We start from the raw sequence: 13,616 nt of genomic DNA on the forward strand, positions 1-13,616 counted from the left end.
GTGGGAGCAGCTTAAGATTCCTGGGGTAAGACAATTTTTTCCTAATTTCCCAATTTCTATTTAAATATGCCGTTAAATCGACGATTGGGCACCACCGTGTGGTCCTAGTTGCGATTTTCGTCATTTTGGTGTGAGTAAATTTTCAATTGGGGTTTTCTAGGCCCCACTCCAAAGCGAGAGTGAGATTTGAGAAATTAGGTAAATTGAGTATATTTGTGGGTATAACTATTTATTTGGAAATTATGGTCCTAGGAAATATTTAAATAGTATTTTATTTATAGTTAATTTAATGGAACTAGATTTTTTGAACCAGGGTCCAAGTGAGCGCTGCGGGCATCTGTGTGGGATTCCTGTTGGTGTAGCTCAAGAATTCAGGTAAGGAGAAAATTATGTATTAAATAAGATTTTATGAAATTAAAGGTAATAAATTATGTTATATTATATGTATGTTTTGGTGTGAATTATAGAATGCCAACCATGTAAAATTATGTTTTCTAAGCCTAGGATTGTTTATGTAGTTATGTATATGTGAAAGTAAACGGATGAAAGTGAAAAGTGATTTTTGAGGAATTATATAAGAAATGAAATGTATTTTCAGTATATAAATGTTAAATATGGGTTGACCTATTTTATAGGAATATGTATGAATTTTACTGTTAAATTGTGTGGCATGAGATTTTATGCAAATATATGTTAAATGTATGAGATGCAGGCTAAATAAGTAAAGTATTGAGAATAAAATATGGTATAGACTATGTTGCTTGTGTATGCTAAATGCAGCCATGTAAATAGAAGACAACTGAAAAACAACCATGTTAGTAGATCTAGCACATTTCTATGTAGACTAACTGATGACACCTAAAAGAAAATGTAGACTAACTTATGATGGCTAAAGACCAGCTGTAGTACGAAGGAAATGAAATGAAAATGTTATGCAACGACAATGAAATGACAATGGAATGAAATGACAAATGTGAATGATGAAATTTTGAAGATTACGTAAAGTGAAATACAATGAAATGTTAAGCTATGAACATGAACAGATGTGAATGATTGGATAATGGCAGAAAGAATAATGTATTATGTTATTAGAGGTATTTATGTATGTAGAACATGTTATGATTGGGTGGGGCGTACTCTTTGCCTAAGGGCTTACCGAGTAAGGAGAGTGCGCTAGTAACTTTAGATGTGGCAATAGTTGCATAACATACTAGAGTAGAGGGAACCTACTTGTATGGGGGGGTAGATTTCCCTATCCTTAGGGCCTTTGCCAGTAAGCTATTGTTGAACGGTGTGAGTATGAGATTAATTTAACACTCGATGGCTTATTGAGTAAGGTGAGTGACCTGGTATGCTTCAGTTGTGATCTTTGGGTTGCCTAAGTATCAGAGCAGAGGGGTGCTACTTGTATAGGTGGGTAATCACTCCTATCATTGGATAATCTCGTGGGTTAAACCTTTGCATGTGATTGGTAGGTTCAAAGAATGATTTCAGTATTAAGTTAATGATTTGCAAATGTTATTAAAATGATATTTATTTACCTCATGTTAGCCACACGCTGTTTTAATATGTATATTTCTTCCCTTACTGAGATGTGTCTCACCCGAATATGAAATTATCCTTTTCAGGATTTCCTCAAGATCGAGCTTAGAGAGCTCGAGGTTTTATAACATTTTTGAGAAATAGAAAGAGAAAATGGTATATTTTTATGTTAATTTTGAGATGTATATTTTATGTTTTATGTTTTATGTATTGAAGTCTTTAGATAGATGAATAGTTGTGAATACTGTTATTTATGGATTATTGTAACAACCCGAAAAATACTGATATTTAAATATTAAAAAGAGAGGAAAATGGAAACAGAAATGGAAGGAGGCAGCAGGCTTCGTTGACGAACGCTTTGCGTTCGTTGATGACATTGCATTTTGGATGGAATAACTCGAAAGTATTACACAAGGCCTCGTCGACGAACACAGGGAGTTTGTCGACGAGCGCATAAGAGGACCTTGTCGACGAAGCTACGCCTCATCGACGAGAAAATACCAAGTGGGGTTTTTGGGATAGTTTGAAATTCGTTGACGAGGGAGGAAGTTCGTCGATGAAATTATTGAAGGACGCGTCGACGAGGTGACGTGTCTCGTCGACGAATCCAACCCTATAAATAGCTGAAACCCAGATTTTTATGAAATTTCAGTGTAGGAAATCCCCTTCTCTCTCTCTCTCTCTCTCTCTCTCTCTCTCTCTCTCTCTCTACGTCCCTCCCTCTTTCTCTTTTCGATTCCGGGCCTGTTTCTCACCGGATCGAAGATCTGAGGCTACCATGACACTCTTGGCGAAGTTCTCTGCAAGTCTGCCGGAGCTGATCGTTGGAAAAGTTGGTTTGGATTTCGTCTCAATCTCAGGGTAAGACATTTTATTTAGTATTTGTCTTTTCCTCAATTATAAGAAACAAAATATATGAAGAAATACTGATGTTTTGTTCTAGGGGATGTGGTTTTCAGGATGTTGAGTGGAGAGCCCTACGGGTATCGGGCTAGAGTACAGTAGGGGCTTTTCAGAGTTAAGGTAAGGGAAATATGCTATACTAGGAGATTTATTTATGTTATTAGAAATTATATATATATATATATATATATATACTAGGAGATTTATTTATGTTATTAGAAATTATATATATATATATATATATATATATATATATATACTAGGAGATTTATTTATGTTATTAGAAATTATATATATATATATATATGCATGTATACCAGATATTATATAGAATGTGAATTTTCAAAGTATGTGTGGCCTGAGTACATGATGTTGATATGAAGTTTTATGTAGGTTTTCAGTATTTCAAGTTATACAGCTATAGATGGAAATTGCAGATTTTATATAGACAGAATTTGTATACATATACAGTGTATTTCAGATGATTTCATAGACAGGTATATATATATATATATATATATATATATATATATATATATATATATCAGTATACATATATTTATTCAAAATAGTATATTCAATGTATATAGAAAGTTACGTTTTCCTAAATGCCATAATACTTAGATTATACAGAAAGGAAGTAAAGACAAATTATATAGAAAGAAAGTACATATAAATTACACAGTTGTAGCATCAAGATGCTACAGATATTACAGTATTTACAGTACAAAAATATAGTGTTATGGTTATTTCGGAAATATAATGAAAACAGTAAAAAGAGTATAGTATGTATATATATATAGTATCAGATCCTTATGGAAAGATTATAGACAGATACAGTACAGATAAAGAATACAGAGCATGGTACCGTTGCTAGATATAGATAGAGTGCAACCACATATCTCAGATAGTGTGTGGGTACCATTAGCCGTGCTCGGAGAGTATGCTGTCCCCAGTTCGCTGGGTTGAGGGGGTCGGTTTGATGAGGTAGCAGCCAGTCCCGCGCCTAGGAGAGTATGCAGTTTGGCTGGGCTGAGGTAGTGTAGAGTATAGTGACTTACCTAAAGAGCCGACCAGGTTAACACTGGAGACAGAGAGATGTATTATGTAACTATGGTTGAAAATACTGAATTCTGATATTGTATATACATGTATATGTGGTTATGTGATTTATGTTTTTCCACTGCATAGGGATGCCCATTACATGCAGGTATTGGAGTAATTTATTATTATAAAAAACTAAAATGGTGAAAATTTTGAGGATGTTACAATTATGTTTTGGAGACATGTATATATGTGAGTACATATGGTGAATAGTTGATTTGGAATATGGATAGGAATAGTAAATTGTGGTATTATATAAGCGGAGATTATATTTATGTTTTCCACTATGTACATGATATTAGTATGTGGATTATCAGGTAAATGAATGAATTAGTAGCACTGTGGGCCTACGTAGAGGGTTGGGGCGTTACACTTGAAGTACTTACAATACATGACCTTCATTTCTTGAACCCCTTGAAATCTTGAAATTACTACTTTGAGTTCTTTTTGTTTCCGAATTTCAAATCTTTATTACTTTAAGGTCTCTTTGGTTCAGGGCTTCATTGATTCTTGAACTTTCAATGTTGAACACTTGAATTTTATATGAGCTTTCAAAAGATGTTCCTTGATCGTATGAAGTATGCAAGGCTTCAATATCTATTTTTCTTGAAATATCACAACTTTGAAGAATATTAGATAACCTTACTTTGTTATCATCAAAATTAAGAGTCGTAAGTCGTGTTTATGCCAACACTATCTATAGACCCCTTGACCTTGTCAAATTTTTCGATGAAACAGTGCCTTCATTGATGAACCACATAAGGTTTTTCATCGAAGAATGAAGAGCTTCATCGATGAACTCTAAACTTGATATTTTTCAAACGTTCTGGACCTCTTCGTCAATAAGACTTTGAATTTCAGCGACGAAGCATTGAAGGGCCTTCATTGATGAGAACATTGGCTTCGTCGATAGAGCCTGCTATTCCATTTAGAAATTTTCCTTCTTTATTTAATTTTCGGGTTTGGGTCTCTACATCGTATGCTCGACTTGGACACCTGAGTTCTAAAATCCACTAAGTTTTCTAAATTTGTTTGTATTATAACTTTGTTTCTAAGTAGGCAAAAAGCTCTCAAGGATGAGTTTTTGGGCACCGTAGCTCTAGCACGTTGACCTAAATGTCACAGATGTTTTGGGATTAACCCCACTCAGTTTGGACCTCGTATGCCCGAATTGGACACCTGAGTGCTTAAAATGAACTAAGTTTAGTAAGTTTGTCTTATAAGCGCATAATTTTCAATCAGGGAGGAATTTTTGAGCACCGTCAGCTCCGACATGTTGAGCTCAATGTCATGGACATATCGGGATTGACCCTACTCGGTTTGGACCTCGTATACCCGAATTGGACACTTGAGTGCTAAAATCTACCAATTTTGCTAAGTTTGTTTATATTCTTACTTTGCTTCGAAGTGCGCAAAAAGCTATCAGGGAGGATTTTTTTGGCACCATCAACTCCGACACATCCAACTCAATGTGACGGAATTTTTGAGATTGATATCACTCAGTTTGGACCTCATATGTCTAAATTGGACACATGAGTGCTTAAAATGAATCAAGTTTACTAAGTTTGCCTCTAAGCACATAATTTTCAATTGGGGAGGAATTTTTGGGCACCGTCAGCTCTAGCATGTCAAGCTCAATGTTACGGACGTGTTGGGATTGACCCAACTCAATTTGGACCTTGTATCCCCAACTTGGATACGTGAGTGCTAAAATCCACTAAGTTTGCTAAGTTTGTTTGTATTCTTACTTTACTTCTAAGTGTGCAAAAAGCTCCTGGGGAGGAGTTTTTGGGCACTGCCAGCTTCAACATATCCAGCTCAATGTGACGGACTTGTCGTGACTAATCCCACTCAGTTTGGATCTCGTATGCTCAAATTGGACACCTAAGTACTTAAAATGAACTAAGTTTACTAAGTTCGCCTCTAAATGCATAATTTTCAATCAGGTAGGAATTTTTGGACATTGTCAGCTCCAACACATCAAGCTCAATGTCATGTATGTGTCAAGACTAACTATACTCGATTTAGACCTCGTATGACCAACTTGGACACCTGAGTGCTAAAATCCACTAAGTTTGTATTTGTATTCTTACTCTGCTTCTAATGCGCAAAAAAAGTTCCTCAAGACAAGTTTTTGGGCATCGTCAGCTTTGGCACATCGAGCTCAATGTAATGGACATTTCGGGACTGACTCCACATAGTTTGGACCTCGTATGCCTGAGTTGTAGACCTAAGTGCTTAAAATGAACTAAGTTTACTAAGTTCACTAAGTTCGCTTATAAGTGCATAATTTTCAATCGAGGAGAAATTTTTGGGCTCCATCAGCTCCGGCACGTCAAATTTAATGTCATAGACGTGTTGGGATTGACCTCACTTGGTTTAGACCTTGTATGCCCGACTTGGACACCTAAGTGCTAAGATCCACTAAGTTTGCTAAGTTTGTTTGTATTCTTACTTTACTTCTAAGTGCGCAAAAAACTCGAACTTTTTGGTTATTATAGCTGTTTTTGAGTCTTAAAGAAGCCATGTAAACCTTGACATCACATTTTATTTTTTCATAGAACTATAGTTTGATATAGATTGTTTGTGGGATGCATAAACACATTACATTATTTAATGTTGATTATATGAAGATCTTGTGTACTAATAAAATTCATTAATTACTGGTTGGATTATTGTGAACTGTTTGTGTAAACTCTCATGTTTCAAATATATCTCTATGGAAAATATCCTATTTATAGGAGAAATGCTACCAAAATTTCTCAAAATTGATAAAATTTAGCAATTTAAAATAGTATCATTTTTTTAAAACTTTGTCTGAATGTTTGTTTATTTTTCTATCAAATCATTGATACTTATAGTACATATATGGTCAAAAATTGCATACTAATTTTTTTTTATAATTCTTAATTTGTAGGATTTGCGGCTGTCCATCATCAACACTATCCCATGCACTATAGAAGGATGCAACTTTTGATTTTTTTTGTATTTTTGTATTTTTTGTTATCTGAACATATGGGATTTATGTATAAAACATTTAGAATTTGTATAATGTATTTGTATTTTATTTTGAATTAGATTTTTTTATAATTTATGAATTTTTTAATAATTAGGGTTTAATGTTATCTATGTAAAAATGTGATTACAGATTTTCACAGGAATTAATGATTTAAAAAATATTAATTTTTAATTAATTAGTGACGGTTTCTACAGATATTAGTGAATGATCAAAACCATCACTAATACTATACTATTAGTAACGAATATTAATCCTTCACTAAAGGCCAAGTATTAGTGACGGTTTTGATCCTTCACTAAAGCCAACTATTAGTTACGAATTATGATCCTTCACTAAAGGCCAACTATTAGTGATAGTTTTGATCATTCGCTATTACTACACTATTAGTGACGAATTATAATCCTTCACTAAAGGCTAAATAAGTATTACTGATGGTTTTGATCCTTCACTAATACTCCACTATTTGTGACGAATTTAAAACCGTCACTAATATTACACTATTAGTGACAAATGATGATCCTTCACTAAAGGCTACTAAGTATTAGTGACGGTTTTGATCCTTCACTAATACTACACAATTAGTGACGGTTTTAAAATTCATCACTAATACCCAACTATTAATGACGGTTTGGATCCTTCTCTAATACTACACTATTGGTGACAGTTTTAAAAATTCGTCACTAATACCCTACTATTAGTGACGAATTTGTGCCGAGCCTTTATAAAATTTATAGTGACAGTATTGGGGTTTTAGTGACAGTTTCAAAATTCGTTACTAATAATTAGTAGTAAAGGCGGATATAGCAACTAATTTAAAATCATCACTAATACTTATAAATTCGTCATTAATAATTAGTAGTAAAGGCCAATATAGTAACTAATTTAAAACCGTCACTAATACTTATAAATTCGTCACTAATACTATTAGTGATGAATTTATAAGTATTAGTGACGGTTTTGATTTTTGACTAATAACCTTATATTTTGTAGTGCTCCCAGCGAGGAGTTTTCGAGCACCCTCAACTCTGGCATGTCCAGCTCAATGTGACGAACTTGTAAGAACTAATCCCATTCTTTTTGGACCTCGTATGCCCGAATTGGATAGGTGAGTGCTTAAAATGAATTAAGTTTAGTAAGTTCGCCTATAAGCGCATAATTTTAAATTGGGGAGGAATTTTTAGGCAACGTAAGCTCTGACACATCAAGCTCAATGTCACGAATGTGTCGGGACTGACCCCACTCATTTTAGACCTCGTATGCTTGACTTGGACACCTGAGTGCTAAAATCCACTAAGTTTGCTAAGTTTGTTTGTATCCTTACTTTGCTTCTAAGTGCACAAAAAGCTCCCGAGAGAAGTTTTTGGGCACCATCAGCTCCGGCACACCCAACTCAATGTGATGGACTTGTCAGGACTGATCCCACTCAGTTTGGACTTTGTATGCCCAAATTGGACACATGAGTGTTTAAAATGAACTAAGTTTATTAAGATCGTCTCTAAGCGCATAATTTTCAATCGGGGAGGAATATTTGGGCACCTTTAGCTCTTGCACATCAAGCTTAATGTCACAGACGTGTTAGTACTGACCCCACTCGATTTATACCTCGTATGTCCGAATTGAATACTTGAGTGCTAAAATCCACTAAGTTTGTTAAGTTTTTTTATATCTTGTTTTGCTTCTAAGTGCGCAAAAAGCTCGTGGGGAGGGTTCTTGGTGAGCCTTGCTGAAAGACTCTTGATAAGAAAAAGGGATTTGTTCTTGTGGTGTAAAGGTTTCTCCGCCTATGAAGGAGTTGTGTTAGTGGATTGTGGAAACCTCAGGTGTGACTCAAGGCGTGGGCGTAGGCAAGGGGCTGAACCACGTTAACATTGGTGTTGAGTGTTTCTTCCCTTCACTTTAATTTATATCTTGTGCATGATTTATATTCTTTATATCGTGATATAATTATTTGTATCTTGCAAAGATTTTATATTTTGTAGAGAGAAGCGAAAATACACAATAAAGTCTATTCACCCCCCTTTAGACTCGACTTTAGGGCCAACACAACAAATTATGTAACCAAAAAGTAATTCATAAGAGGAGCAACACAAACTATTAAATCCCTCACATATAACATGAAGTTCATTATTAGTTATTACATGGGCTATATATAACAAGCATGTCCTTTATTTTACAAAGCATTTTATTACAACAAAATTGCTAACTTTATTTCTTAAAATCAAATATGTAAATATTTACTCAAGCTTTGACTGGGATAGCCCAAAGAGGTTCGGCTCTCTTCACAAAGATGAAATCATTCTTTTCATTCATGTTCATGTCTTTTGGTTTCATACCTCCATCGAGCTTCCAATCAAAGTGAATAAAAGTAGCCAAGATGGTATGCATCATTCGATGAGCCAATGATAATCCAGGACAAATCCTCCTTCCGGCACCGAAAGGTAGAAACTCGAAATCCCGTCCTTTAAAATCAATCTTACTTTCCAAGAATCTTTCAGGATAGAATGAATTTGGGTTGGACCATGAGTTGGGATCTCGACTAATTGCCCACACATTAACTAGTATTTGAGCATTCTTGGGGACTTTGAAGCCACATATTTCTACGTCACGCATAGCTTTACGAGGAACTAAAAGGGGGCCTGGAGGATGCAGTCGCAAGGTTTCTTTCACCATTGCTTGTAGGTAAGGGAGCTTCGAAATGTCTGATTCTTGAATTTGTCCATCTTCATCAAGGGTTTCTTGGAGCTCAATTCGGGCTTTCGCCAACTTTTTAGGATTGTGAAGTAATTCTGCCATCGCCCACTCCAACATACTCGCAGTTGTGTCAATCCCACCCACAAATATGTCCTGGAAAAAAAAAGAAAAGAAAATGAAATGGTACATGAACAAAATTATTTCCCCTTAATTACATAATGACCATTTATAAATAGTCAGAAAGTTATGATTTATAGAACATTATTATTATTATTATTTGGGAATTCCAGTCACTATCACGTCACTTTGGACACTAGATGTGACACTAAATTCGTGAGGGTGAAAATCGTCCGTCCATTGATGAAACTCTAGTAATTTATCGGAGTAAACTCTTAAAGAGAAATCAAACTCTTGAAATTGGTCATCAAAGTGACAATTCCCCTTAGCATGACCATTATTATAAGCCATTTTGGTGTAGGGTTCTCACTTACCAGAAACAAATGTTTCAAATCATTGAGACTAAGCTGATAGTCCTTCCCCAAACTGGGATTGAGAAGTGCATCCAACACATCATTATTCCTCAAAGACGAACTAGCTGCCTGTGATCTTTCATTAATAAATTTTTCAAAGTACCCCATGAGCTTTTCACAAAGCAGTGTCATCCGCTTCCGCCCACCGTTGGGATCTATCCACTGGAGGGCCGGAAAAAGGTCCGCCATATTAGGCCTTGCGCCTTCATCCATCACCCCAAGGACAAGTCTCTCAAACTCCTGCGATTCCTTCGAACAGTAACCCGCCAAATCCACCGAGAACATAGTGATCGATATCATATTCAGCAGCGTCGTGAACACTGCTCCGCCGACATCCACGGCACCGCCACTCCGGCTCCTCTGGCGCAAGTGCTCGCGCAGTTGCTGCACCTTCTGCAGGCGGAGGTGCTGGCTGGCGTTGAGGCGGTGGGTCACGAACATTTGCACCATCAAGATCTTGCGGAGGTTGCGCCAGTTGGCGGACGCCGGCGACCATATGACGGAGGCCTTGTGGTGGTCGAGCGCTTTGATGACGTGGCGGGTCGCCCGGTCGGCAAAGACGGCGTCGTGTTTGCTCAAAACCTCTTTGGCGGCGTCTGCGGTGGAGAAGACCACGGTGGTGACGGTTCCGAGCTTGAGAGACATGACGGGGCCATATGTTTTGGCGAAAGCGGACAGTGTTTGGTAGGGGGACCCGCCGCGGAGTTGGACGAGGTTTCCTAGGACGGGGAGACGGGGCGGGCCGGGAGGCAGCGGGGCCGCCGGTGAGTTCCGGCGGGATAGGACGGCAGAATTGAGGGCACGAATGAGTATCCAAACTGTGGAAAATGCAATGACTAGTATGAGATAATCCATAATATCAAACGGTGAGCACTGTGATTTAAAATTACAGATCGATTTTGCGTGTTATGCAGTGTATACCTTCGGCTCTCAATTTATGCTCACCCAAATATTTCAGTTTCCATTTGTTGTAAATGGGTTGGTAGTTCGCACGACGTCCCTTCATATACACATAGACGTGGAGGGAGGTTCTCAGGATAATTTCTGGTCGAATACTAGATTAAAAAGAAAAAAAAAAATTAGGAGTTCAAAGATGTCTGGTGCACAATGGTGTTTCTCTCTTCAAGATAGAAATAATTAATAATAAAAATCATGGACAATGAGTTTACACTGTTCCCACAGGTAAACAGCCCCCCTCTCTCACCACCACAACCACCGCCACCACCATAATTTACAGAGCACCAACAATTCAAAGAGTCGAAAAGTAGGTGTAATTGGGAAGGCAAACATTTGTTTGTTGTTTTTTAAATATTTTTAATTATATTAAAAAATATTTTTATTTTAATAATATTTTATTTAGAGAACAAATATAGTGAAAAGTTCCTTCTTATTTTTCTTCTTTGCCCATTTTAAAAATAAAATTCTTAATTTAAAAAGAACACTAGAATTCGTTTGGATCAAAATTTTGTTTGGGAGTAGGAAAAAAGAAAAGAAAAAAAAGAATCATTTCTACTGTATTTTCTTACACAATTAAACATAGTTTTGCTCTAACTTAAAGAGTAAAAAAATAAAAAATAAAAATGTTAAGGGTACATTTAACTGCAAAAAATAAATTATGTTTTTTCAAAAAAAATTGAAAAGTAAGCTTATTTTTCATTTTTATAGCATTTGTATGAAATAAAGGAACAATAATAAGTTTTGATACTATTTGCTCAAGGGAATAATTTCTTTTTATATTTTAAAATTTCTAAATAATTATAAAAACACTACCTTCCTTTCTAATTTTACTTTGGGCACAAGAACATGAAATTCGGACCTTAAACTTTGATTATTGTGGATTATGTATTGAGTTTCTTTCGAATTTATACAAATCTAAATTCAAATCTCAAAACCTATGATCCTAACTTTGATTATTGTGAATTATGTATTGAGTTTCTTTTGAATTCATACAAATTTAAATTCAAATCTCAAAACCTACGATCCTAAATATTACCTTGTATAATTTTCGGAAAAATTAGGAAATAAAATTATCTTTTTTGTAATTATTTTAAAATTTAGAGATAAAAATAAAAAAAAAATATTTTTCATATTTAAATAAACTCTTTATTTTTTACCTTTTTAATGTAAGTCTTGAAAAACTAAAAAATAAGTTTTATTCCTAAAGTGTTCATAAAATCAATTTTTTATTCCTTAGTCTATTTTGTCTCTTTTCTTGATAACCAAACATTAAAAAATAAATTCTTTCATACCCACTTTTTTTTCTTTAATATTTTCTTAATTTTCAAGCAAATCTTAACCCTTTATTTAAGAGAGACTTTAAATTTTAATATATGGAAGTGAATGAAGTGTAATGGCGTTGAATTTTATTTAAATTTAAACAAATCTAAGTCCTTATCCTAAAAAAATTATGCTCTTAAACATAGCATAAGTTTGGAATTGTTCTGTTAAAAAGTAGAAACTCACATTTGCAACTTGCAGTTGGTATATTAAGTTTGGGACAAACCAAGCCAATGAAGTTCAACATGTTTAGATTTCAAATTCAAAAATACCCCATATTTATTAATATGCATTGTCAAGAGCACACTATTGAGAAATCCTTATAATCATAAAACCCACAAACCACTAAATTATAAGAAAGAAAATTTCCTACCCATCAAAATAAAAAATTAACAGCAATATATTTAAATCAATATAATTTTTAAAGCAATCCCACAAGTACAAATTATCTCCATATTAAGATAAAAATATATGATACTTTTTGAATCGATAATGAACAAATTTTCTATAGTTGCCATGGTCGTTTGTTTAACTAAGTCTAGGTGGAAGAGATATAGTGAAATTTTCATTTATCAAACTTAGTTAAGATTAATTCAACTATTAAATAGTTGTCATTTTTTTGTAAATAACATGTCCAAGTTGTATATTATTGTTAATTAACATTTCGTTATATTATTTAATATGTATTTTAAAAAGAAAAATGCTAATGTATATAATTTTCTATTATAAAGCTCCACATTGCAACTATTTTAAGAAAAATGAGATATTTAAACAACATAGATCCATTTTAAAAATGTAAGAAAATTTATGTTTGCAGTATATAGCAACCTTAGGAATAGGAAAATATATTTTTTTTTAGACAAAGAAAGCACATTTTCGTATATAGACTAAAAACATGAGTGTCTCCCCATGGGCATGGAGCGATGAAAAGACATCAGCACATAAGGAGTATCGGCCTATCGGGGGTTCAATTTCAGGTAAATATACTCACGGAGCCAGCGATACCTGTGAATGGTGAGAATTTACTCTGTGAGCCAGCGGGAACCGTGGATGGTGAGAGTTCGCTCTGTGAGCCAGCGGAAACCGTGGATAATGAGAGTTCTCTGTAAGTCAGCGGGGACTGTGGATGGTAATGAAGATGTGTCCCGAGAGTCGAGTTGGCCGAATATCCAACTGACGAAATGATCTTGCATTGTCGTCCCATCTAAGCAAAGGAAAGTGATTGTACTATGTGATCAAGATCAAGGTTCTTGATCAGCATAGGGAGGAAGGAGTTGCTGGGCTTGTCTAGGGCCTCTTGAGCAATAACAAGTGGGGTTTGTGAAATAAAAGGGCATTGTGTAAGTGAAATTCTACTTTGAAAAGGGGCTTCCCATATGCTTGGAACTACTTTAATAAGGAATTGCTGTGAGTGAAGCAAAAGGCAAGCTCTTTAACAAATAATTTAACATAGTTGGCAAAACAGTGCAAGTAGTTTCAAAGCATGACAATGCATATAGAGAAACGTTAGGGGTAAAGAGAGGGCTAAGATTAATGAATGAATCGAGATT

At 35.1% G+C, this 13,616-nt stretch overlaps 2 protein-coding genes across 2 annotated transcripts; both read right to left on the reverse strand.

Moving 5' to 3' along the window:
* Positions 1 to 8,806: 8,806 nt before the first annotated feature.
* Positions 8,807 to 9,406, reverse strand: LOC131166583 (cytochrome P450 76T24-like). Its single transcript, XM_058125172.1, has one exon. It carries the CDS (start codon positions 9,374 to 9,376, stop codon positions 8,807 to 8,809), a length of 570 nt encoding a protein of 189 aa, XP_057981155.1. The 5' UTR covers positions 9,377 to 9,406.
* Positions 9,407 to 9,651: 245 nt separating this feature from the next.
* Positions 9,652 to 10,644, reverse strand: LOC131166584 (cytochrome P450 76T24-like). Its single transcript, XM_058125173.1, has one exon. It carries the CDS (start codon positions 10,642 to 10,644, stop codon positions 9,652 to 9,654), a length of 993 nt encoding a protein of 330 aa, XP_057981156.1.
* Positions 10,645 to 13,616: the final 2,972 nt, after the last annotated feature.

Source organism: Malania oleifera, chromosome 10 (assembly GCF_029873635.1).
Source record: "Malania oleifera isolate guangnan ecotype guangnan chromosome 10, ASM2987363v1, whole genome shotgun sequence".
Lineage (NCBI taxonomy): Eukaryota > Viridiplantae > Streptophyta > Magnoliopsida > Santalales > Ximeniaceae > Malania > Malania oleifera.